This window comes from Arxiozyma heterogenica (genome assembly GCF_036370985.1).
Source record: "Arxiozyma heterogenica strain weizmannii chromosome Unknown scaffold_27, whole genome shotgun sequence".
Classification (NCBI taxonomy): Eukaryota; Fungi; Ascomycota; class Saccharomycetes; order Saccharomycetales; family Saccharomycetaceae; genus Arxiozyma; species Arxiozyma heterogenica.
Genome location: NW_027042680.1, coordinates 198500 through 223044, shown reverse-complemented (window position 1 = coordinate 223044; position 24545 = coordinate 198500). Strand labels below are relative to the sequence as shown.

Below are 24545 nucleotides of genomic sequence, written 5' to 3'. Positions count from 1 at the left end.
ACAAGCCACTGCGCACATGGCTGTACCAATCCTCCACCCAGACACTTAGGTGTTACCCTCGAAATTGCATATCTACTGGATTTCCAGTTAGGTTCCTTACAAATAGTTAATAAACAAATTAAATAAAATAGTTTAGGACCAAACATATCTTGGAAGAAGAAATAAATAACGAAAAATAAACCATAATGAAGTTACTAGATTCAATATGATGTACAAAAAAAAAAAGAAGAAAGGTCAGGTATTTGATATATTATCACACAATTACAATTTTGGGATAATCAACCACATCCCTTACCACCACTTTTTCAACTATTACATATTAAAAAAGTCTATTTACAATAAAGAGAAATTATATTCTGCATAATTTTTTTGGGAACTATTTATTTATACCCCACAATATATGAAAATAATATGCAATTATCACGTTTATTGTTCTTTTTCGTTCTCTCTTTTTTTTTTGAAAAAAACTCTTAGGGCTTGCTTATTGCGAATAAAAAAGAATTGCTTCACCTTAATTGTACTATATAGGGTTACAACATATTTTCTCTTATCTTCTCTGTTCCTTTCCCCTATACAATTCCGGAAAAACAAAACAATATTGCTTATTATGAACAGTATTACTTTTCCTCATTGTTTTTTTTAAAACCAACAAACAAAAAAAAAATAAATCTGATTTCCAAAAAGTTACACAGCTATTGTCTTGCAGCACATCCCTATTGTATTTTGTTTTCTTTTTTCCTCAAAAATTTCTATTCTTTTTTGACAGGAAATGTTCGTTGGTAAGAAAAAAAACAAAAGGTTTTTTTGATTTTTTTTTTTTTTTTTTGATTTTTGATTTTTTAATTGATTTTTTATTTTTTCTTTCTTAATGCCTTGAGTTTTTTTTTGTATGATTTATCCGTCAAGTGATTTTCTTAAAGATCAATAAAGTAATAGAAAGAGAGACGAACAAACAGGAAAAAGGAAAAAGAAAAAAGGAAAAAAGAAAAAAAATATTTTCATTATTTTGATATTGAGGATTAAATGAGATTGAATAAAAGTCTACCATTATGCTTTTCTTCCCGATATAAATAGTTGGTACACAACCATTCCTTTATAAAGATTGTAATATTATTAAATTACTCAACTAAAGCGAAATAGGAAAAATAGTCATCAATCAATCACTGAAAAAAAAAATAAATTAATATCATTTTTATCATATTTACTATATTCTCTAGGAAATATGACTTTGAGTGTTAAAGTAGATGACTATTATAGCAATGATGAAAATGGTCTTTGGGTATGGTATTTGCGAAATTTACGTTCAGGAGATTTTGAAGAATTAATTACAAACAAATTAAAATATACCCTATTAAGAAGATTTTTGAACAGTAATCTCTATAATAACAAAAGTATTAAAAATTTTAATAAGAACCAAAAGTTGTTGTTTATCTCAATACCTGATAAGATCCATAGTGATATTTCCATTTTGGAGACTTTCTTAAAAGATTATTTCCATTTAGAAGATTTGAATAATATTAAAATCCAAAAATTGACCAAAGATCATTGTTATAGTCATGAAAACCATTATTTACTAATTGATACAATGAATAATTTTAATGACCCAACTTTTTTAAATTATGTGGATCCAAAAAGATATAACAAATTTAAGAATAATGTTCATCAAATAGTAAGTACTAATACAAAGACCTCCACCAATACCACAACTACTGATGTTAGTTTGGGTCTGGGCATAGATAATGAAGCAAATAATAGTTTTTATTTAAGTGAAACTGAAATAACACAGCAACCATCAATACTAATAACGAAAGATGAGTCTAATAATATCATTATCTCACAAGAGAAATCAAGTAAAACTAATAGTAATGATATTCATTGTGAACAAAATTCTTCTTTATACATCAATAACAATCACTACAATAATAACAATAACAATAACAATAACAGTAATAGTGATGATAGTATGCATTCAAATACAAAAAACAAAATTACAGTTCCAACAAACAATTCAATTATCTCTGATGATGGAGAAAGTTCCATCGTACTGAATTTTCCAAGAGCTGCGTTGCATCATATACGGCATTCAAACGAAAAATTTCAAAATCACAAACCCATAGCGAATATAAATAATTCTCTTATTCATTTGCACATTGATAATAACTATAACAATAATAGTTTCAACTGTGTTAGTAATAATCATGTTTTCACTCCTCCAGGTTCAGAAATGATGTCAATTAACAGTTTTTATAATGACAATGATATAAATTCATATGCAGAGAATATCTCTTACAATGAACTAGGACTTAGCCAAGGTGATTATGATGATAATGATGATGGTCGTAGACTTTGCAGACATCCGTTAACAAGAATGGTAATATCAGAAGATCGAGCTGATGACGTAACAAACCTTAATGATAAACATTCCATATCTTATGATGATGAAAATGAAAAAAATCATTCATCAGACCAATGTAACAATATACCAACAAATACTAACCCTCAATATGACGAAGAAGACGATAGAAATTCATTTATTTCCAGCAAAAGTAATAGTTCATACCCCTCATCTAATTTTTCAGACATTTCTACAACTTCATCTACTTCTTCCTATTACTCTATCTTACCATCAATCTCTATTAACGATAAAGGCAGACACTTTAGGTTAGTCTTACAGAGTTGCTTATTATACAAGGAAAATAAAGAGATATTAACTGCAATCCGACAGTCTAATAACGTCGTAAATACAGCCAGTGTTGATGATGACTGGATTCTTTATGATTCTCAATTTAATATGAATGATTTGACGATATTAACATTAAAAGATTTATTTGAATTTGGTCACGATATGCCTAAAATATTATTTTATTCTATGGTTATTGTTGACAATACAACTCCTATAATAACTGCACAAGACACAAGTGACAACAACAACAATAATAGTAATGGTAATAACAATCCTGACAATATTCAAAATGACCACAATTATCTTAACAATAAACATCATCCTGAGGAAATAATTAAGATATCTGAAGATATTAACAACAGATTGAATATTCAAGAAGAAAGTGATGATGATATCGAACACGAAAGTCCTGAATTACTATATGATGATAATAAGGGACCCCAAATGTATATACCAGAGAGAATAATTTCTAATGCAACAACAGTTGGACATAGATCAATTCGTACAATTAATACTATGGGTGAATGGACCTCTAGAAAGAAAAGTAATATAACTTTTGATAATGAAAGTTCTGAAATCGGTGAATATTCTCCTAAGACACTTCAAAACGATTCACTTCTAGCTCACGGTACTGAAAAGAAAAATAAGATTGCTAGATGGAAAAGTGTACCTTACCATAACAATAACAATGATAACCGTAACAACAGCGACAGTAATAACGGTTTAAATAGTAAGTTGAATAGTAATTATCATCTGAATCGTAGAAAGAAAAAATATAATGATGGCATTGTTCATAGCGGCGGGGAAAGGTGGAGATTAAAGATAAAAAGATTCAGAAGAGCAAATGATACTAAAAAAGATGCTGATGATAAAATTTGTATTATTATGTAAAAAAATAAAGAAGAGAGTTATTGATATGAATATGAGTGTCTATATGTATATGTATATCTATATATACATATACATATAGTTAATTTACTTATATTCATAAATATACAAATAGATGGCACATATACTCATAAGAATGTATAAAGTATAACAGAGTATACACACACAATTAGAAAGAGAAAAAATGAAGTAAAAATAAAAAGACTACCAGAACTCCATAATAGTATTCTAGAGAATATATGAATATACGAATACATATATATATATACATATATATTGAAAAAAAAGAAAATAGACAAACAAACAGGCAAGGGGAAAAGAAAAATAACATAGGAATATCGAAATGAAACATCATTGCATGTGTTTTGTTAAAGCATCTTGAACAATATCAGCGTCTACAACCACACCTCTATCGGAACATTTAGCCTTTGCCATTAATTCGGCACATAATCCATCAATATCCAATTCTGAATATTTAGGATGAGTAGTAATTCTATCCCAAATTTCTGAACACTTCAACATCTTATCATCCTTTGATGGTACAACTTGAGGATCACCATCTTCTGCATCATCATCATTATCATCATTAACAACACTATCACTCTTAGTAGCATCTTTGATGGTTGTCGAAACGTTATTGCTAGTTGCCAATTGAACAGTATATGGAACTTCATTGAATAGAGTAGTTGGTAATTTTTGTTTAATTTTAATTCCATTATCATAAATGACATTTTCTTCTTCGTCGATAAAATCGTCTAGTATGTTGTTTGTGTTAGTACCCTTTAATGGATTAGTGTCTCTGAAAAACACTTCATTGTCGTTATTAATATTTGGGAACGCTAAATCTGCATTAATGAACGGAATCTCGAAATCATTGGAAAGAAACTGCAAATCAAAAGTACTCCTACCGTCTTTGTCCTTGATATGATCATCAGTGCTAGTACTGTTGAAGGTGTTATGAAGGTGATTACTTGATGTTGAGGTATCTGTTGAACAAACTGTCAACTGTGGAGAATCCACACTTTTATTTGTATCAATCTCGAATGGATTGATATCCAGGTTCTTTGCATAATTCAGGAAGGGTACAGATGCAGTGATATCATTATTAGTTTTGATATTATTGATATTATTATTCATCATAGCGTTAGAAAATGTGGAAGGTGTTGAAACGAATGATAGGGAAGTTGAAGATAATGGTGAATTAGTGATTACACTATCTGTGAATGGTGTATTAGTGGATATTGAGGAACCAGAAAAGGCTGAACTTTTATTTTTGGGTATTGGATTAGTCTTTGTGCCACAAGCTTGATTCATCTTAACACAGAAATTGGCTACTTGTTCATCAAATTGATTATCGAAATCTAATAAAGCATCAGAACTCAATGGATCCTTATTAGGACTATTACTATTAGTACTAATGTTATTGCTATGGTTAACTTTAGTTGAATGAGGTATGATTTGATTATCGTTGTATTTATTTGAGAAGAATAATGGGGAAGGTGAATTATTGTTACTAATATTTAATTTATTACTATTACTATTGTTATTGTTATTGTTATTATTATCGAACAACTGCTGAGTAAACAAATCATTATCTGATAAGAGTTTATCTAGCCAACTACTACTATTATCAGGGGTATTAACAGTAATAGTACCAGTAGGTATGGTATTATTACTACTACTATTACTACTACCACTACTACTACTATTATTATTATTATCATCATCATTATTATTATTATTATTAATATCTGATGTTTTTATTGTAGATTTAGATGGATGAGGAGAAGGGGGTGAAGGAGACGAAGAAGAAGAAGAAAAAACAGAATCTTTATTATTATTATTATTATTATTATTATTATTATTATTATGTTGAGATAAATAATTTAAAACTTTTAAGTCATTATCAGTAGTTGGCCTATACTTTTTCAATTCTAATAATAATAGATTCAATTGATCTCTTAAGAAATTTGATTCTATTTCATTTTGTTTTTGGATTTCTGTCAGTTTGCTAACTTTATTCTCCAACTCCCTCATTTTTTTCTCTTTTCTTTCTCGGAAAGCTCTTTGAGCAGCTCTGTTCTGTTGAGTTCTTTTCAATCTTGCTTCTGGATCCAATTGTTTAGATTTCTTAGAAGCTGGTTTTTTACTCCTTGTAGTTGTAGTTACTGTATCATTATTTCCACTATTATTATTATCGATAATATCTGAGCTAATGATGTTATTAGAAATAGTGGAATTTATGGGTAGATTAGAGGATAACGCATCATCTAAGGACCGTTTAGACGATGTAGTTAAGGTAGACATAGTGAGTATATTAGCTTATTATAGTGGTTATATTTTTATTCTATTTTATTCTCTATTCTTTAAATATGTATACGGCTTATGGAATTGAGTAATGATGTGATATTAGATGAGATCGATAACTTTTCCAGTCTTTTTATCTTTTCAAAGAAAAACTGTAGTACATAAGACAGAAGTCAGCACTGTGTTATAAATAAAAATAAGAGAGAAGAGAAGGAGAGAAATAAAAAAAAAAAAAAAAAATACAAAAAGTATATATATGTAATAGATATATTATAATATATGATCAAGCCTATAGATAATAAATGGAAAAGGAAAAGAAACCAAAGAAGCCAACTCTATTTGCTTTATGTGGCTGTTCTTTTCCTCCGTCGCAGATTTTCATCTCCCTATCATCTTCATAAATAAAAAGAAAAAAAAATAAGAAAAATCTGTTTCTGGCCCACCAACAAAAATCTTACATAATTCATACAAGAGAAACGGAAACTGATCTGGAGACTACATCCATACACCTGGGCGAGGCCCTGTAGCCACGTGAAAAGCACGTGCCCTTTTTCACAACTAGACACCCTGCCGTTCTCTTTTCTTGTTTTTATTGTATTTTTTTTTTCACATTTAAAAACAACGAAACCACAATGTATCTTCAGAAAGAAAATTAGAGAAAAAGGGAGTCGGAAATCAAACGACACAGAACCTGAATTGTTTTTCTTCTTCTTCTTATTATTATTGTTATTATTATTTTTTCTTTTTTTTTAATTGTTTTTATTGTTTGGTTGGCGGTCTTCGTTTACTTGCCAGAACAAAAAAAGGGAGAGGGAAAAAGGGAAAACAACAGAAGGAAAAAAGAAAAGGGGGAAGATTTCTGTAGTCGCTGCCACCCATACACACCCTACCCAAAATATATACGAAAAAAAAAAAATAAAAAAGAAATCAAGGAAAGAAAAAAGGAGACGGAATAAAAAAGGACGGAACAACTTTCCGATTGGCGGAAGCTGTTTGGCGGAATACAACTGGAGAGCGGTTTTATTTTGTTTTATTTTGTTTTCGGAGAACAGACCAAAAATTGACTTGCCTTCTTTTTCTTTTTCCTTTGTTTGTTTATTTGTTTTTTTTCTTCGTTTAGTTTACTCCTTTTTTCTTCTTCGAGTGGGAGGGCAAAATAAAAAAAAAAAAAAAAAAAAAAAATAATTAGAGTGGAAGAGATTTTATTCTTTACAATTTTGACGCTTATTACCGCAACGTCTCGTACTTTAACGCTTTTTATAACTGGATAGTCTCATTTGTATTATATACTCCGTAGGTATATATATATATATATATATACCGATAAGATAGAAAAGGTAAATCTTCTAGTTTTTATATGGTTAACTAATGTAACAATTGTATGTTATATTCGTCTTATGTCTAAGCAATTTCTTCTCTCACTTTTCTTGCCATGTTTTTTGTTTTTTCCTTTTTCCTACCCTGTTCTATTGCTCTCGTGTTTCTTCTTGCACCAACTACTATATGAAATCAGTTTGCATATAAACACAAACACAAACACATATACTTTTGTAGACACATTAAAGAAAAAAAAAAAATGACTGATGAAAGTACTGCTGAATTAAGACGTAGACAAAAACAATGGGTCGACAATTTACACGGTGATAAACCGATCGAATCAAACAACTTGTTTTGGAAATTGATTTCTAAGGACTCAACTTTACAAGCTAAAACTGTCGATAACTACCTGGAACAATGGGACGGTAAGACAGATAACGAAACTGAGAACCGTCGTTTGAATTCTTATAACGAAAACACTTTCTCCTATTACAATCTAGTCACTGACTTCTACGAATACGGTTGGGGCCAAAGTTTCCATTTCTGTAAATTCTTTCCAAACGATAAATTCACAGAGGCCATCAAAAGACACGAACATGTCCTGGCCCACCGTGCTGGAATCCAGAAAGGAGATCTTGTCCTAGATGTGGGTTGTGGTGTCGGTGGTCCTGCTCGCGAAATCGCTAGATTCACCGGTTGTAAATTGATCGGTATCAACAACAACGACTACCAGATCAAAAGAGCTAACCTATACACCGACAGGGAAGGCCTGTCCAAATCTGTCCATTTTGTGAAGGGTGACTTCATGAATCTGGATTTCCCTGAATCCACCTTCGATAAAGTCTATGCCATCGAGGCTACTTGCCATGCTCCAAACTTGAAGGACTGTTACTCACAGATCTATAAAGTACTAAAACCAGGTGGTGTCTTCGCCGTCTACGAATGGGTCATGACCGACAAATACGATGAAAACAACCCTGAACACAGAAAGATCGCCTACAACATCGAAATCGGTGACGGTATCCCAAAGATGTACAAAAGAGAAGTCGCAGAGTCTGCTTTGATCGATTCTGGTTTCGAAATTTTGGAACAAGAGGATTTGGCTTCTCCTGAGGATCCAGTCCCATGGTACTATCCATTGACTGGGGATTGGAAATATATTCAAAACTTAAACGACTATTTAACCTTTTTCAGAACTTCTTACTTAGGTAGAAAGTTGACCAATTTCATGATCTACGGTTTGGAAACCTTCAAGATCATCCCAAAGGGTTCTACCAGAGTCACTGACGCCTTGGAAAATGCCGCTGTCGGTTTGGTGGCTGGTGGTAAGCAAGGTTTATTCACCCCAATGATGTTATTTGTGGCAAGAAAACCTCTAAATGAAGAAGATGATGAAGAACTAGAAAACAAAGATTAAGTAAGAAATAACTGAACAAACAAACAAACAAATAAATGAAATAGATAGATAGATAGATAGATAGATTATTATTATTACTATTATTATTACTATTTTTTTTTTTTTTTTGTTTTTTGTACTTTTTATATTTTTTTTACGTAGCCACGAATTAAATCATATATACCTGTATGTATATCTTAATCATCCAACAATTCTTTATTTGAACTAATGACATGCACATACACGCACATTTCCAATTCAAGAAACGTCTCATACCAGGTTTCACACAACAAAGATCCTCTTCTATCAAACTAAACTCTTACTCACTCTCTTTTCTGCATATAATAACACCTTCTAGGTATGTATGACGTTATTAAAATGGGAAAGAGAGAGAAAAGAAAAAATAAAAATAAAAATAAAAATAAAAACACTCAACATCAGGTTTTCAAACAAATCCAAATACCACAAAAGATCGACGGCCACAGCTAAAACAAAATAAAAAAATAAAAACAGAAGAAGAAGAAGAAGAATACAGTAAGAAACCTTCTTATTTTAAATCTGTAATTCTTATTACCTGGATAGATAAAAACGTACAATTGTTGTTATACTTTGCCCACTTTTATGCAGCCCTTTGTCTATCTATGATCGATATTAAGAAATAAGTATATTTGACATTTAATATTTGATACTTGAATATTCAACTAATAATTCATATTCCAATATTATACAATAAAGTCTTTGGTATTGCCATCAATGTCGCAATCTTCAATAATAGACAGTCCTGCTACTACTACTACTAATGCTAATAACAACGAGAGTAGCAACAATATAATTGTAAATAAGGCTTCGAACAGAGATAATATTGTAGATAAGAATCCAATAATTTCTGTCACTTCAAATAACATACATGATGATGAAAATGATGTAAGTGATAATTTTGAATATGATAATAATCCATTTTCAGGCACTACTCATTTGTTTGCGTCTGGTATCCATGATATTAACTTATATACACACATAAATACTACTACTAATCATAATAATAATAATTTACTGACACCAACAAGACCTCAATATTTATATGATAGCGATCATATCGACTCAATAAATAATACTCCGAAGAATAATTCCTCAATAACATTCTTAAAGTCCTCTTCATCTCCATTGCATTCCGCTTCTTTTCCATCTTCCTCATCATCTTCTTCCTCTTCAACAAATTTAATAAATTCAAATAATTCAGATTCACATATCCTTAGTTTGGATCAACCATTTAATAATTCCATAAATCCAATTTCAAATAATAATAATAATAATAATAATAATAACACAAGCAAAGGTAATAGAAACAATTCAAGTAATAATACAACTGATCTAGAACCATTTGAAAATTTATCTATTTCGATGTCTTTACCTTATCAAAAAAATTATATAACTAACAATCCATATATATATAGTAAGGACAACAATATTACTACTACCACTAGTAATAATATCAAAGATGAGAACACACAGGACCATAACAATAACATGTCAAACTCATTTTTCAATGGTCCAATTGTTATTGTAGATTCAGGTGAATATAATGATCCATGGGGAAAACATGCAATTGGTTATATCATTAGAAGTAAGATTATTGATGAGAATACAGGCCAAACTATCGAACAAGAAGTAACAAGACGTTATTCTGAGTTCTATTCTTTATACCAAGTATTGCTTAAATTGCTGCCAACTGTAATAATCCCACCAATTCCATCAAAACATTCAATATTCAAATATTTTTTGAATCCCATTAATGCTAAAAACGATCAAAGAATTATATCCATGAGACAAAGAAGATTAATGGCGTTTCTAAATCATTGTAATAAAATTGAAGAGATTCAAAAATTATCAGTGTTTCAAAAATTTTTAAATCCAAACTATCTTTGGAAAGATGTATTAAATTCTCCTCCAATCTCAGTTTTGCCTAATAATAACATTTTAGCACCACCCTTGAACGTGACTAAACCAAGTCCTTTGCATCTTTTATTACCTGCTCCAAATTCTTTGAATTCAGCTAATAATAATACTATCAATAATAGTGATAATGATATCCGTGGTAGTATAACTACTGCTACCACCACAACTACCAATAATAATAATTATAATGATATCATGAATAAATTTCTTCTAAATCAAAACATGTCAATGGAGTCAATCCAAAAATTCCACTTAAACGATTTTAATAAACTAGAATCTCAAATTAATCAATATTTATATTCCTTACAACCACTTTTATCAAAGATTAAAAATAATAAATTTCATATTCATTCTTTATCATCACAATTTGCTGAATTAGGAGCATATTATAATGCATTGTCATTGGAAACCTCACTCCCATCATTCGCGGCTACATCTTCATCGACTCCTTTAGAATCCATTAGACAATTACAAATGGCTATTGAAAAAGTAGGCCATTCATACGATGTGAACTATGTTACACTGGAAATTTTAATTGAAAATTTGACAAATGTTATAGAGGAACCATTAGATGATTTGATAAAATTTATTAAGGACTCAAGAAGGATAATCTTATTTAAAAATCTGAAATTTGTTCAATATCAAATCATTGTTAATACTATACATAGAAGAAAGCATAGATTGAATGAACTAAAAAATTTTGACAATAAAATGCAAAGGTTAGATATGGTTTTAAAAAGAGATGCTCTTTCATCACCGACAATAGCAACTGCTATTAAAAATATGAACACACAGAACAAGAAAACTGATTCAGACGATGATATTGGAGTAGAATTCTCGGAAACTGATTCCACGTCCCAAATAATTAATGATTCTCAACTATTGATCCAACTACAATTACAGAAGAGTAAAAAAAGATTGAATAAAAGAAAAAATAAAATTAAGAATAAATTCGGTCAAATTGAACCTGAATTTTTAACTAAAATGGAAAGAGATGAAGAAATCGAGAAATTAAATAAAGAGTTAATCAAGTTGAAAGATTGTGAAACTCTCATTCATTCGGATTTACAACAAGTTATTGAATCCACATTAAAGAATCTAAACTACTTACTAAGATTTATAAAAAAGACTTGTCACATGATGTTAAAAAATATTACAAAAGCTATATTAAATTGGATAAAAGAATGTCTAACCACGTGGCATCAAACAAAAGCAAAAATTGATTGCATATAAAGAGAATAAGATAGTCAACCAATACATATATGAACATTAATAAAAACCTGTTTGCTATTATCCTAATATATAAATATCATCTCTATTTACATGTGTTAATAAATAGGTATGTAAACATTGTATGTACATATACCGATACATTTATATAATTTGGACAGTTACTATCTCAAAATTAACTAAGAGTACAGAAAAAATAAATAGTAAAAATTTACAACATGTCCAGTATTACTACAAGTAACAATTTCCCATATTAAACTAAAATAATAATATCGTATTTGGTTAATCTTTACAAATATATAATGATAGATATACACATACACTAATGAATTTACATCAATAAGTTTTTTTTTATATAAGAATTTGTTTTTATTTGGCTTTCTAATTATTGTAATTTACATTTGCATCCCACTTTTTTCCTATTTTTTTCATCTTCGACAAGGATGGCCTTTCAAATTACTAACTTTATTTATTAAACTTTACAATTTCAGTTTAAGTTTATTTTGGTGGCTTTGGTTTAGACCAGTCAACTTTCAAAATTAAATTCATAAAACCTCTACCATCCAAGAAATGTAAAGCCTTTTCAGCCATTTCCTCACTAGAGAAAGTAACAAACGCAAAACCTCTAGATCTACCAGTTTCTTTATTTCTAACAACAACAACTTTTGGAATTGGTGCAAATGGAAATAATAACTCTTCTCTTAAGGTATTTTCATCAGCATTTTCATTCAATTGCATGATCTTCAATGTACACATGTCATCACGTTCTCTAGCATCTCTGTATGCATTAGAAGATGGATCTCTGGACCCAGCACGTAACGATGGTGGAACATATGAACGACTACCGGAAGCCTTACTATTATCAGCACTTTCAGCAGTCTTTAATTCAGCAGCATCTTCTTCAGTGACAGTACCTGCTGAAGCTGGATCTTCTAAAGCAGATATTTCATTCAAGATCTTCTTGAATGGACAACTCATAGTGTAATGATCATTACCACATAATCTACAAGTAAGTGTCTTAGCAGAAGCAACTTTTGTCTTCTGTGTTCTTTCAAATTCAACTTGTTTCCAATTTCTGCTTAATCTTAGTTCTACTTCTTCACCTAGTTGAGTGGTAGAATCATTGGGACCTGGTGGTGAGTTTTTTTCTAGACCATATTTATGCCACTTCATTCTTTCAGCAACAGATTTATGGACTTTTTCAGTAACTTTGACTTCTCTAATTTTTTGAATGATTTTAAATTTCTCACCATTTTCTTCTTTATATGTAATCACAGATTTTGAACCATCTGGGTTTTCAATAATCTCTGGAGCTACTACTTGTGACATTCTGCTTTAAATAAAGATGTATTTCTTATTACTGCAGTAATCTAGATTTAAGCTTTTCTCTTATGTGCAGGCTTGAAAAGTCAATTTAAGTGATTGATAATACTTTAGACTACTTTAACGTTACTATATATTGTCTTACATTATAAATCAGTTGTTTATCTTTTCTCTCATCTGTTGTTAGATTTTGCCTTTAGTAAATAAAAAAAATTTTTTTTGTAGTGTTAAATTAGGGTTCGTAAGTTATGATCAAGAATAAATTAGGGTTTGTTTATTTTGTGCGACAGTGTTCGATCCCTGAGGATCGCTCTGTTTTATTTAGTTTTCTTATTTTTTCTTGATCTATTATTTTTTGGTTATTTGCTTTAAAGGATTTTAAAGTGATATGTTTTCTTTAGGAGTATAGCAAAAAAGAACAAGATCCTGTAAACAATTGTGAATCTTCTATGTCATTTAGAAGAAACAATCTGTTGTCTTTGGAATTTATTTAAACAAACAATTCAAAATATCATATATTTTTTATTATTTTTATTTGCATATTTGTTTTTTTTTGGCAGTACAAAGAAAAATCATTAATTTATTCAATGGCTAACGCAAAAGTTAAGACGTCGGTAATAAAATTGGTTTCTACTGCTGCAACCGGTTATTTTAGACATATTACAGTTAAAAAGGGTGCACCAATGGTGACTCAAGTAAGATACGATCCTGTGGTAAAAAGACATGTGTTATTTAAAGAATCAAAGAATAGAAAAGTTGCTGAAAGAAAACCTGTAATCTTTTCAAGAGCACCAAAGGGTGTAAAAGTATAAAACTTCTAATAAAAGAGGTAATATCTGTAAATAGTATAATGAGTGTAGACATATACAATAAAATAAAAGAATTCAATGGAAAATCTAATGATACACAAATATATACATATATAGGACTAAATATATATGCAGATGTATATGTAATATTGTTAATGGGATAATATTCAACCCTTTATTAAAATGCATAGAAACGCAGTAATAAAGCTCATCATTGGCCAACTTCTCATATACACTAACAAAAATGTACGGCACATAAAAATACACATACACGAGTACTCTATTTTAAAATTTTATTATTCGTAAAAATAAATATTAATATTATATAGATGAATTTAGTTTTTTATAATTATATATGACATTAAAAACTTGATCCCATATTTTTTTGGTACACATCATGCGAATGGAACGTTTCTATTTCTAATTATTTTATATTTTTTAGTGTAAATATAGGCAGTATATTTTTATCAATGTGAGCCCCATGTACTGTTCCCACCATAGTTAGACTTATCACCTTGGACATTTTGATTACCCCATGTAGAGGCACCACCATAAGAGGACTTATTACCCCAGGTCGAAGCACCACCCCATGTGGATGTCGCTCCTGTACTATCACCTCCAGAGGCCCATGTAGAAGCACCACCATAAGCAGATTTATTACCCCAGGTAGATGCTCCACCCCAAGTAGATGTGGCACCCGCGCCTTGACCTCCCCATGCAGAAGCACCACCCCACGTGGAGGTAGAACCTGACGCTTGACCTCCCCAGGTAGACGCACCACCCCATGTGGAAGCTGAACCCACTGCCTGTTGACTATGTATAGCAGGCGTTTTACCACCATCAAATGCACTCCAACCAGGAGTCATACCACCAGATAGTGGATTGCTTAAAGCAGATGTATCTGGACCAGTTGCACCAGGCATAGTACCATCAGTTCTTGGAGCACTGACATAACTTGGTCCCATTCTGGCTTGTGGTAATCTTCCACGTCTGCTGACCAATTCCTCATATGTAATACCGTCACCACCTTCACGATTATAATAAGTTAATTTACGCTTATCAATTGTGATATGTTTATTCTTAGAATGTAGCTCAACAGTTGCCTTATCACCATTGACATCTTTAACAATACCAAGTTGACCTTTATAACCTGCAGAACGTATTCTTACTGTTTTACCAATAGCAACTTCACGTCCCATTCTTGGTTGTGAATTCAATTGAGCAACACCCATAGATGGTGGTCTCATTCTGGTCATAATCTCTGGATTCATCTTGTTTAAATTCATCTGTGTATGCAACAAATTATCTTTAGATGCAACAGCGTCAATATTTGACGAGTTAATAACAAAGACACCTGCATTCTCCACAATTTTTTTAGACATAACAAAAACTTGCTGATTATGAATATACAATACTTGACCTTCTCTACGAGCACCTAATTTCTCTACCACAGTATCACCAATTTTGATTTCATTACCATTATTGTCTACTGTGGCGCTACGTAGCTTAGATGTATTAATTTTGTTTAATATGGAACCTTTAGTTATGGTAATTACTTTACCCGAATCATCAATAACTTTAAAAATATCATGACCTGCTTGAACAATACATGCTACATCTTTAGCACTTAACTGAACAATATCATGCAAAGAATATTCACTCGAAGTGGGTGTTGAATCAATAGATTTGGATAAATTGTTCGCAGTAATTGTGACTTCTTGTCTTGTTTGATTTGACATAAAAGTAACTTGGCCCTGTCTGACTACAAGAACCAAACCTGCATCACCTTGACGATCACCATTAATAACTGTAACATGATCACCAGGTTCAAATATTTTTCTTAATGTAGATATTGGAAATTCTAATGGCTTTAATGGGAATTCAGGTAACTTCACGGTAGCAATATCAGTAGTAGTCTTTGTAACAATACCTTTAGAACCTCTTTGTTCACCAGACAAAACTTCCACACGATCACCTGGTTGGAATGTCACTTTAGAGGCCTGATACTTCTTAATTGTTTGGGAAATATTAGTTAAATCAACATTACCATCCTTTGACCCGAATCTTGCTAACTCTTCTACAGTTGGCTGAATATTCTTGGTTTCCACAAATTGAACTTTAAAGGATTTATATAGGTACCCATCGATATAATCGTCATTCTTATAAGTAAAATGATGATCATCTCTTTTGTACAAATTAGCTTGATCTAATCTTAAAGCCATAGTTGGATTAAACAGTTGTGGAGGTGGTCTATGTGCAAAAGTGGGCCTTCTAGCCTTACGCTGGCCGGTCTTACTATCAATCTCATCAAATTTACCGTAATCTAGACGTGGAACAATTTTTAACATGACTTCTAAGTTATTTTCACTGATTTGATCCACAACGGCAAGATCTCCTTTGTATACACCCCTCTTAATACGAACATAGTTACCTTCTTCTAAAATAACATCATCAGATTTATTTGGTTTTAATAATAATGGTAATTCTTGGACAGGAATTAACAGCTTTTGACTGATATAAATATCTGGAACACCGTTACAAAACTTTTCAATTACTGATTGTTTAGGCGCTTCGATATAAATTCTACCATGATAATTATCTCTTTGGAAAATGGATAAAATTTTCAACTTCTTCTTACCCATAGCTCTATCCAAATTAAATTTTTTCTTCAACAATTTTCTAACTAACTCCTTTTCTTTACCTGGTCTAACACGCACACCCCAAATTGTGGCAGTATCCACACTTGGTAAAAGGAATCTTTGTGGGATGTAACCATCCTGAGTAGCTGCTCTATATTGCTTGGAACTACTTCTCCCATATCTCTCACGTAACTCTTTAGCTAAACGTTGAGCATCCTCTTCGGATGTCTTATGCAAATCTCTGTCTAACTTTCTATGTAATCTATCATCTCTTCTACCTCCAAGACCTTCTTCATCATGCTCGTCATCACGAGTAATAAAACCTTCTCTGACTAATTCAGATTCTTCTTCATCTTCATCTTCTTCCTCATCTTCACTAACTTCAGCTTCGATATCCAAAAATCTATTTCTTTCATGACGTTGTCTTTTCGATGGAACCTCTTCTTCCTCTTCCTCTTCATCATCTTCATCTAGCTCATCTTCATCATACTCTACTTCTTGTTGCTGTTCTTGATCTTCTTCATTTTCTGCTATATTTTTCTCTTCGGATTTTTCATTAGTTTCTGTCTTTGTTGCCTCATCTATACCCTCCTCTTTTGTTTCATCTTTAACTTGATTATCTGATTCTTTGGACATTTCATCATAACTTCTTTTATGTGATTCTTTTGAACTTTCAGTAGATATATTATTGGAATCTGTATCTTGATTATTTGATACTACAGAGTCTGGTTTTGACTCTGCACTATCTGATTGCTTTACTTCAGTCTGCAGTTGACTGTTTTCACTCATCTTGGTTCTATTTTATTTTACTACTAATTTTTCTAACTAATGGTACTCTAAGAGCAAAAGTTTAGAGAAAAAATAATTGATATTATGGTGATATTCCAGTTCTTATTTCAATTAATTATTAGAGCTAAACAAGCAAATGATTAGACAAATTTTTGGTAGTTTTTGTAGTTGTTGTTATTGTTATGCAGTTGGCTGATCTATTTGTCTTCTTTATCTTTGTTATTTCTTCTTTAACATGTTTTTTTTCCAATCTCCACCTAGACAATATCATTTACCACGAACAATATCTTAGAAGAAGAATTTGTGAAATATGGTAGTGTCAATTGAAATGGAATGTTGGTATTTTGAATGCAGTCAACGGATGATGATGGTTACTATACCTACACAAAGCAGGGGCATATTAGTTGACATGTACAAAGTTGATGAAGTATATCTAGCTACAATATGTGAACCATCTATTCCTTTTCAGAACTGTGTAATTAATACTTTTTATAGGAGAAGAAATATACGGATATAAGTGTAGGTTTGATACGTTGTTCATTTTACATATTATGAATAGGAGAGTGTTTTTACTTCTCTCAGTAATATCTTAAGTCATTATTACTATAATTATTATTATGAAATAGCTAAACCATGAGTGGAAAGAAGAGTTTAGATTATTCAGTAGTAGATAATTTCCAAAATTGTAAAATACCGCAAGAAATTGAAGATGAAATTCTGGAAACATTTGCTAAATATAGCATAGAACATGATATGGATACGACAGATCTTAACAGTTATTTTGAAGATTTACAAATGCCTCATGAATTATATAAATTGGTTAGAATCGAGGATGTTGTAGTTGAGGATACCAAAGTGATAGATTTTGATAAAATTGTCAAAGTTACCTACCATTTATTAATATATATGAATAATGATGATATTATTACTTCGTTTTGGAATCTTTTGGTAAAAAATTCTGGCAGGTTAGATAATTTTCCTAATGTGAGATTAAAGGACCATGTATTAAGTGTTAAGGATTTACAAAAGATTGATACTCTTTTAAATAATAATGTGATTAGTAGTAAAAGCAACAGTAAGCATTTTGATATTATAGGAATGATGTCCTGTGCCACAGGTGGCTCAAGGGTATATATGACATATCTAGATTTTGCTAACGTTTTAGGAAGATTAGGATACCTTCAATTCTAAATAATTTCAAAAAGAAAGAGTAAAAGAAAAAGAAGAGCCATACAGCTAATCTTTGTAAATATTTTCTTTATTTCTTATTTCTTATCAAAATACATTTATGTATATATATATTTGCAAAGAAATTTAGACTATAAATATAATATAAAACAAAAAATATACAGATAAATATACTTGATTTTAAATAATGTGTTTAGCTTTAAAGAAATTTCTCAAGTAATTGACTTGCCATGTACCTAAGCAAGCCAATATGACAATAATTAAAATAGAGAAGTTACGAACTCTACTATTGGTGGATTCATTTGTATCTCTCAATCTTTCTTCTCTATTTTTCAAATATGCTAATTCATCAACAATTTCATCAGTCAATTCTTCAATCTTACGTAATTCAACCTCAATTGGTTTTAATTTTTCATTTGCACTAATTAAATTCCAGTCACGAGCTTCAGAGCCAATTTCAGTGTCCAGTTCAACCGATCTAAACATTGATCTACCTTGAGATTGTGCAACATTTTCAAAACAGATGTCAAAAGAAGAGGTAGATGGTGCAGTAAAAGCAACTTTGATATCACCAGCAAAATCCTTTTTGTTACGGAATTCGTTGCCATGAGAATCACGGACAAATAGACTCAATTTTTGGCCATCACCAACAGAACCATCAGAATGAACATGAAGAACCACTAATTGACCCTCGTTAGTGAAATCACGAATACAGATGGGGTCAGGGTGCATTGTGGCTGGAATATCTAAATGTAGAGCATTGATAGGAATAGTTAGAAGGAATAAGAAAGCTATCCAAGCGGTTGAAGCAATTTGCTCAAACATTTTTTTCTATTTTTTTCTTTATGTGTATGTCGGTATTTGTGTTTGGCTATATTCTTATATATAAAGAGTTCACCAGTGTATTCTAATACGGATATCTAAAGTGAGAATACACCTAACACTAATTTTAGTTTGTTCGAGGTATCAATGTTACTATTTTACGTATTACGTGTTTTGCTTATTTTAAATAAATTACAATGGGTTGTAGAACTTTTAAGTATTATTTTTTTTTTTCAAAATGTTTTTCCAACTGGTAGAAAAAGATAAACAAGAAAAAAAATATATCGAAAGACGACACATAAAAAAGAAAAAAAAATATTGTTACGGTTTTTTCCCATTTTTGGTCTTTAAATTATCTATAATACGAGAGTCAAACTCAAAGGATTCTTTAGATAATTTTTAAAAGTCAGGGAAGATAACTATCCAAGGTGGTACAAGGCAGGTGAATCAAGATAACAAAATATGTTGATCATTCTTATTGTGGAAATTTGAAAGATGGATTTAAAAATGTATATATTATTAAACGATCATTTATATTATAATAATATTAATAACATAATATATCATTAGTTTAGTTATCCTTGCTTTCTTTTTTTATTCTTCTTCGTCATATTCCGATCCTTCTTCAGAAGTTTCTTCTTCATTAATAATTTCTTCTATTAAAAGACTCCCATTTGGCCATAACTGAGGGATTTCTTTAACAGTCACTGTTTTTTCTATTGGCACCTGATACCTTGGAAATGGAGACACTAGTTCAAAGTTAAACTCTAATTCAAAAGACTGATTGTTCTTAATATCACGATTTAGTCTGTTTTGCCCTTCTATATTTTTAAATTTCATTAACTCTTCTTGAACTAATGTTTCTAATTCTGCAACATCAATATTTTCTCCTCCTACCATGGAAGCAGCACCCTTAAAACATAGTAATGATTCATCACTTTTTAACTTTTTTATTTTATCCAATATACTTTGCTTCCATGAATCGATGTTTAATGAATCAGTTTGTAAAAATAAGTGACATCCAATATTTATATAGATGGAATATAAGGATGTAGCTTCATCGAATTTTTTAATAAATCTAGTACCCTTCGAAGTTCTAAATTGCAATGTGGCCAATTTTTTTTTCTTACAATCATGACTTTCTTGATTCATAGAGACTTTCGATAATTCATCTTTGAAGATATTAATACAGTTAGATAACCACTTTAATGATTTATAAGTTTCTTTAATTTTTAATTGATTCAGTCTATTTATTTCCTCCATTTGTTTTTGTTTTGCTTCTTGTAGTTTTAATTGTTTGGCTTCTTCCTTTAATTGATCCTTCAACAAGGATTCTTGATATGCTTGCTCCTGTAACTGTTTGATTTCTCTAGACATCTTTAACTCTTCCATTTCATTCCTACCAACCACTAGTTCCGCATTATACCTATCAAATACCAATTTCAAGGAATTTTGTAACCTTCTAGGTGATGTAATCTTTAACTTACTTAAAACACTTAACCTTAAAGTTCCATTCACTGAGTTGTTTGAATTAAGTACATTACCAATCATAAAGCATTCTGGAGTATATTTAACATTTAAATTCCTAGCCACTAACCATGGTTCAATCTCGGTTACCGAACCCATATACACAAGTAAATCATCTTTATAATCATGTAGGATTTTCATTACTCCGTCATCTAATAATACATGAGACAAGAATTTTTGCGAATTGGTATCAAATTTATTAGTATCTCTGGATTCCATATCAAGATCACCCAATAGAATCACTAACAAAAACTTGAATTCCTTTTCACAGATGTCCAACATGTCGTTAAATGGTATTCTGTCATTATAGTCGCGGTTGTTATCTATATTACCAAGTAAGTCATTTAATTTAGTTAATTTTTGTTTCATTAACGTTGTATTTAATGTGCCAGTATCATTGGATATCAATACTTGTGATAATTTTATTGGATTTGTATTTTGAGTTGGGTGTTTAGGCAGTCTAAAAATCTTTGGTTTATTAACAATTGTGGCAGAACCATTGTTAAACAATTTTGATAAGACAGACCAAAGAAAAGAGACTATCTTGAAGATAGATTGTGGGATGAAAAGAAATAGTAAATAAAATATGTTTTGGCTATTATTATAGGTTGTGGTTGCTGTAGTATAGTATGGAACATTACCCTTAGTTAATCCAACCAATTGAAATTTACTTTTAAAGTCTGCAGGTAGCCTATTGACTATAGGTATCGATGGAATCAGTCTTTTGGTGCGGAAAAAGGATGTATTATTAATATCATTATAGTTAGTGGATATATTGGGATCAGTAGTATTGAAATTATTTCTTGTTGTTGCCGTTGTCATTTGTGGTGATAACGGTAATGTATTAGTCACTGGTTCAGGGAAAGAAACATCTATAAATGGATTATTCTGTGAAGGAGTGATAACAGATCCCATATTTTCTCTCCAATTGCCGTCGAAATAGCGGGATAAAGCGGCTTCTAGATTCCAACTATGATTTCTTAATAATCTGATAATTAAAGATAAGTCTTCATCGGGAAAATCTGATATTGCTTTGAATTGGTTTAATTTATCTTCTTCTTCGTGCGACAAATGAAATTCGTTATCGGCTGCAATAATGATTGGCATATTACAATAGTTTATAAAAAGTGTATAGTTTTATGTTTTGTTTTAGAGTATAACAGTTATATCTTTGTAATTGTTTTGTTAAATATTCTTTTTATCAATATTTGGTATTTTGTTTTGTTTTGTTTTATTATAAAGGAAACACAGAGTATTTATTCTAGCAGATGTAAGAATAAATATAAGCACATTAAGAGGTGTTTGATTTTAGATAATCAAGTATATTAAAGATGTAATCTAATTCTAAGGATAAAATTCAACAACCTAAAGATAAAAGAAAATAAAAAAAAGAAAAAGAAAAGAAAGCAAGACAAAAACCCGAAAATGCTAAATTGAAGATAAGAAAAGGAGAAGAAATGAAGTGAAAAGAAATTAAGTCACAATATACTTCCTTTGTAACGATAACGGCTTATTAAAGTAAGCAATTACCATTGGTCTGTATAGTTGTTACTGATGCAGATATAAGTTAACGACAACAGTTTATTTTATTTTGTTTTTTTCTTTCATTCTTATTTTTTTTTATATACTGAAGATGGATGTTAATGTTTATATGAGAGAGCCATTTAAAAATATATGAATCTAGTTTCAAACAAGTAATTGTTTACTTTTGCGTGAAATTTTTCCTTGTTTATTCAATTAGATCATTTCATAATATTGTCCACCTAAGTCAAAGCACAAATGATGATTAAGCCAATTATTCATACATATACATCCGTACATATATATATATAATGCATATGTAATTGTCTTTTTGGTACGATTTCTATTTGAAAGTGGCAATTTAATAGGGCTTTAAAAACAACCCTAAGCTTTCTCCTGTTTAATGTCAAAGTAAAGAAAAAAGAAAGGGGAAAAAATTGTGTGAATTTTTCGTTTTTTTTTTCTTTTCTTTTCTTTTTTTTTTTCACCTTTTTTGGGAAACCTTTTATTTCTTTCTTTGCGACGTTTTACAGACAAACCACACAGTTTTTCTCAAGGTATGGCGAAATAAGTCAAGGGTTATATAAAAACACAGAAAACAGAAAAAACAGAGAAGCAGAGAATAATAGATAATAATCAGGCCTTGGATTTATCTAAAACTGTGTAACCCAAAGATGGCTGATTCATGATCAAGAATAAGGAATTCATATATGTGGTATGTGAAGAAACATAACAAAAATAATAATAGAAAAATGAAAAAAAAAAGAATCAGGAAAAACATATTGCAAGTTCCAGATATATAGTAATACTGTATATAACTCCTCATCTTCTTATAATAGTATGTTATTTTTTTTTCCTTTTTTTGAAACTTGATCGAGCTTGATTAAGTTATGTACTTTGAAATATTAATAAACACTCTAATTCTTATGTCATACTCTAGTCTTCTTTTAGATAAATAGCAGACAATCTCTATAACCCTTTTCACTTCGATTGTTTTTCTTTTCTTTTCCTTTGTTTTTTCTTTTGATTTGTTTGATGGTTTAACTTAGTTCTAAATTAGAAAAAGGTTTATTCCCGTCGCATACAACTCATCATCCACTAAATAATACATATTTATACAAAAGAGACAAGAAGACCATACACGACTCAATTCAAATATATATTTATATATATATATATATATATATATACATTTTTGACAATGGCATCGCATACACACATATCATATTCAAACACATTATACACCAGTGCATCCAGTTCTAAAATAGATATCAAGGAACTGAATATAATAGAAGATTGGGATGGTAGGCCAGCAAGTGACTGGTCGGTGTCTAAGATTGGCTTATTACAATCAAAGATCGAACATTTCACATACAGGATATATCACAGGAACAGATTTGGCAAACATAATCTGGCTAGAGTTATACCAGCTTATATCTTGAAACAGTTTGCTAATGAATCATTTGGGTTTAATGGTTGGAAGATGGAAATTTTGACTGTTGAGGCTACCGAGTGTGTAAAAGTACCAGTTGCTCAATCTTCTTTGCATTTGAATGAAATGATGGATAAGCATCTAGATGATCCTACGGATCATTACATGAATAGTGAGTTGTCTACTGCACTCAAAGATCAAGATTTTAATTATATGGTTATTGCAGAAGCTGAAGTAAAAATTATATTAAAAGATGGTACAAACACAAAACGATCAGGTGTAGGAAAGGCAACAATGCCATCAAAAGGGAACTGTTTCAGTAGAGCCAAAAAAGAGGCTGTTAATGATGCATTAAAAAAATGTTTGCTTGGATTCGAACAAATAATTCTGGATTATGATACAAAAGTAGAAAATAATTATTTTATTGATGGACTCTATGTGTCCAAGATTAAAGTTAAATCAGAGGAATGAATAATTAGCATCCTTAACCCATTTTGTAACACCTTATGACTCATTACTGCACTATATATATGTATATAACATTTATCCATTTATCTTCTTTGATATAACTATTTATGATTTATTTAGAGTATATGCTATATGTATATTTTGAGATGATTTAACAAGTCGTTACCATTCATCACTTTAAACGAATAATGAATCAACTTATTTTTTTTTTGTTATTTTTTAAATTTTATATTATTTTCAGATTAAATAG

The 24545-nt window shown here is 30.4% G+C and overlaps 11 protein-coding genes across 11 annotated transcripts; 6 read left to right on the top strand and 5 right to left on the bottom strand.

Moving 5' to 3' along the window:
• Positions 1–1222: 1222 nt before the first annotated feature.
• Positions 1223–3574, top strand: GIS4 (Gis4p; the record flags this gene model as incomplete). The annotated part of the gene is made up of 1 exon (XM_064859758.1): positions 1223–3574. One exon carries the CDS (start codon positions 1223–1225, stop codon positions 3572–3574), a length of 2352 nt encoding a protein of 783 aa, XP_064713131.1.
• A 348-nt stretch (positions 3575–3922) lies between these two features.
• Positions 3923–5878, bottom strand: YAP1 (DNA-binding transcription factor YAP1; the record flags this gene model as incomplete). Its single annotated transcript, XM_064859757.1, has 1 exon — positions 3923–5878. The coding sequence occupies one exon, from the start codon at positions 5876–5878 to the stop codon at positions 3923–3925; it is 1956 nt and encodes a 651-aa protein (XP_064713130.1).
• A 1576-nt stretch (positions 5879–7454) lies between these two features.
• ERG6 (sterol 24-C-methyltransferase) lies at positions 7455–8612 on the top strand (the record flags this gene model as incomplete). Its single annotated transcript, XM_064859756.1, has 1 exon — positions 7455–8612. The coding sequence occupies one exon, from the start codon at positions 7455–7457 to the stop codon at positions 8610–8612; it is 1158 nt and encodes a 385-aa protein (XP_064713129.1).
• Positions 8613–9344: 732 nt separating this feature from the next.
• Positions 9345–11780, top strand: SNX41 (Snx41p; the record flags this gene model as incomplete). Its single annotated transcript, XM_064859755.1, has 1 exon — positions 9345–11780. One exon carries the CDS (start codon positions 9345–9347, stop codon positions 11778–11780), a length of 2436 nt encoding a protein of 811 aa, XP_064713128.1.
• A 495-nt stretch (positions 11781–12275) lies between these two features.
• On the bottom strand, positions 12276–13106 carry TIF35 (translation initiation factor eIF3 core subunit g; the record flags this gene model as incomplete). Its single annotated transcript, XM_064859754.1, has 1 exon — positions 12276–13106. One exon carries the CDS (start codon positions 13104–13106, stop codon positions 12276–12278), a length of 831 nt encoding a protein of 276 aa, XP_064713127.1.
• A 581-nt stretch (positions 13107–13687) lies between these two features.
• MRPL39 (mitochondrial 54S ribosomal protein bL33m MRPL39) lies at positions 13688–13912 on the top strand (the record flags this gene model as incomplete). The annotated part of the gene is made up of 1 exon (XM_064859753.1): positions 13688–13912. One exon carries the CDS (start codon positions 13688–13690, stop codon positions 13910–13912), a length of 225 nt encoding a protein of 74 aa, XP_064713126.1.
• A 464-nt stretch (positions 13913–14376) lies between these two features.
• Positions 14377–17337, bottom strand: SPT5 (transcription elongation factor SPT5; the record flags this gene model as incomplete). The annotated part of the gene is made up of 1 exon (XM_064859752.1): positions 14377–17337. The coding sequence occupies one exon, from the start codon at positions 17335–17337 to the stop codon at positions 14377–14379; it is 2961 nt and encodes a 986-aa protein (XP_064713125.1).
• Positions 17338–17970: 633 nt separating this feature from the next.
• RAD33 (Rad33p) lies at positions 17971–18528 on the top strand (the record flags this gene model as incomplete). Its single annotated transcript, XM_064859751.1, has 1 exon — positions 17971–18528. The coding sequence occupies one exon, from the start codon at positions 17971–17973 to the stop codon at positions 18526–18528; it is 558 nt and encodes a 185-aa protein (XP_064713124.1).
• Positions 18529–18705: 177 nt separating this feature from the next.
• ERV25 (Erv25p) lies at positions 18706–19350 on the bottom strand (the record flags this gene model as incomplete). Its single annotated transcript, XM_064859750.1, has 1 exon — positions 18706–19350. The coding sequence occupies one exon, from the start codon at positions 19348–19350 to the stop codon at positions 18706–18708; it is 645 nt and encodes a 214-aa protein (XP_064713123.1).
• A 591-nt stretch (positions 19351–19941) lies between these two features.
• UBX2 (Ubx2p) lies at positions 19942–21981 on the bottom strand (the record flags this gene model as incomplete). The annotated part of the gene is made up of 1 exon (XM_064859749.1): positions 19942–21981. The coding sequence occupies one exon, from the start codon at positions 21979–21981 to the stop codon at positions 19942–19944; it is 2040 nt and encodes a 679-aa protein (XP_064713122.1).
• A 1615-nt stretch (positions 21982–23596) lies between these two features.
• On the top strand, positions 23597–24298 carry RAD59 (Rad59p; the record flags this gene model as incomplete). The annotated part of the gene is made up of 1 exon (XM_064859748.1): positions 23597–24298. The coding sequence occupies one exon, from the start codon at positions 23597–23599 to the stop codon at positions 24296–24298; it is 702 nt and encodes a 233-aa protein (XP_064713121.1).
• Positions 24299–24545: the final 247 nt, after the last annotated feature.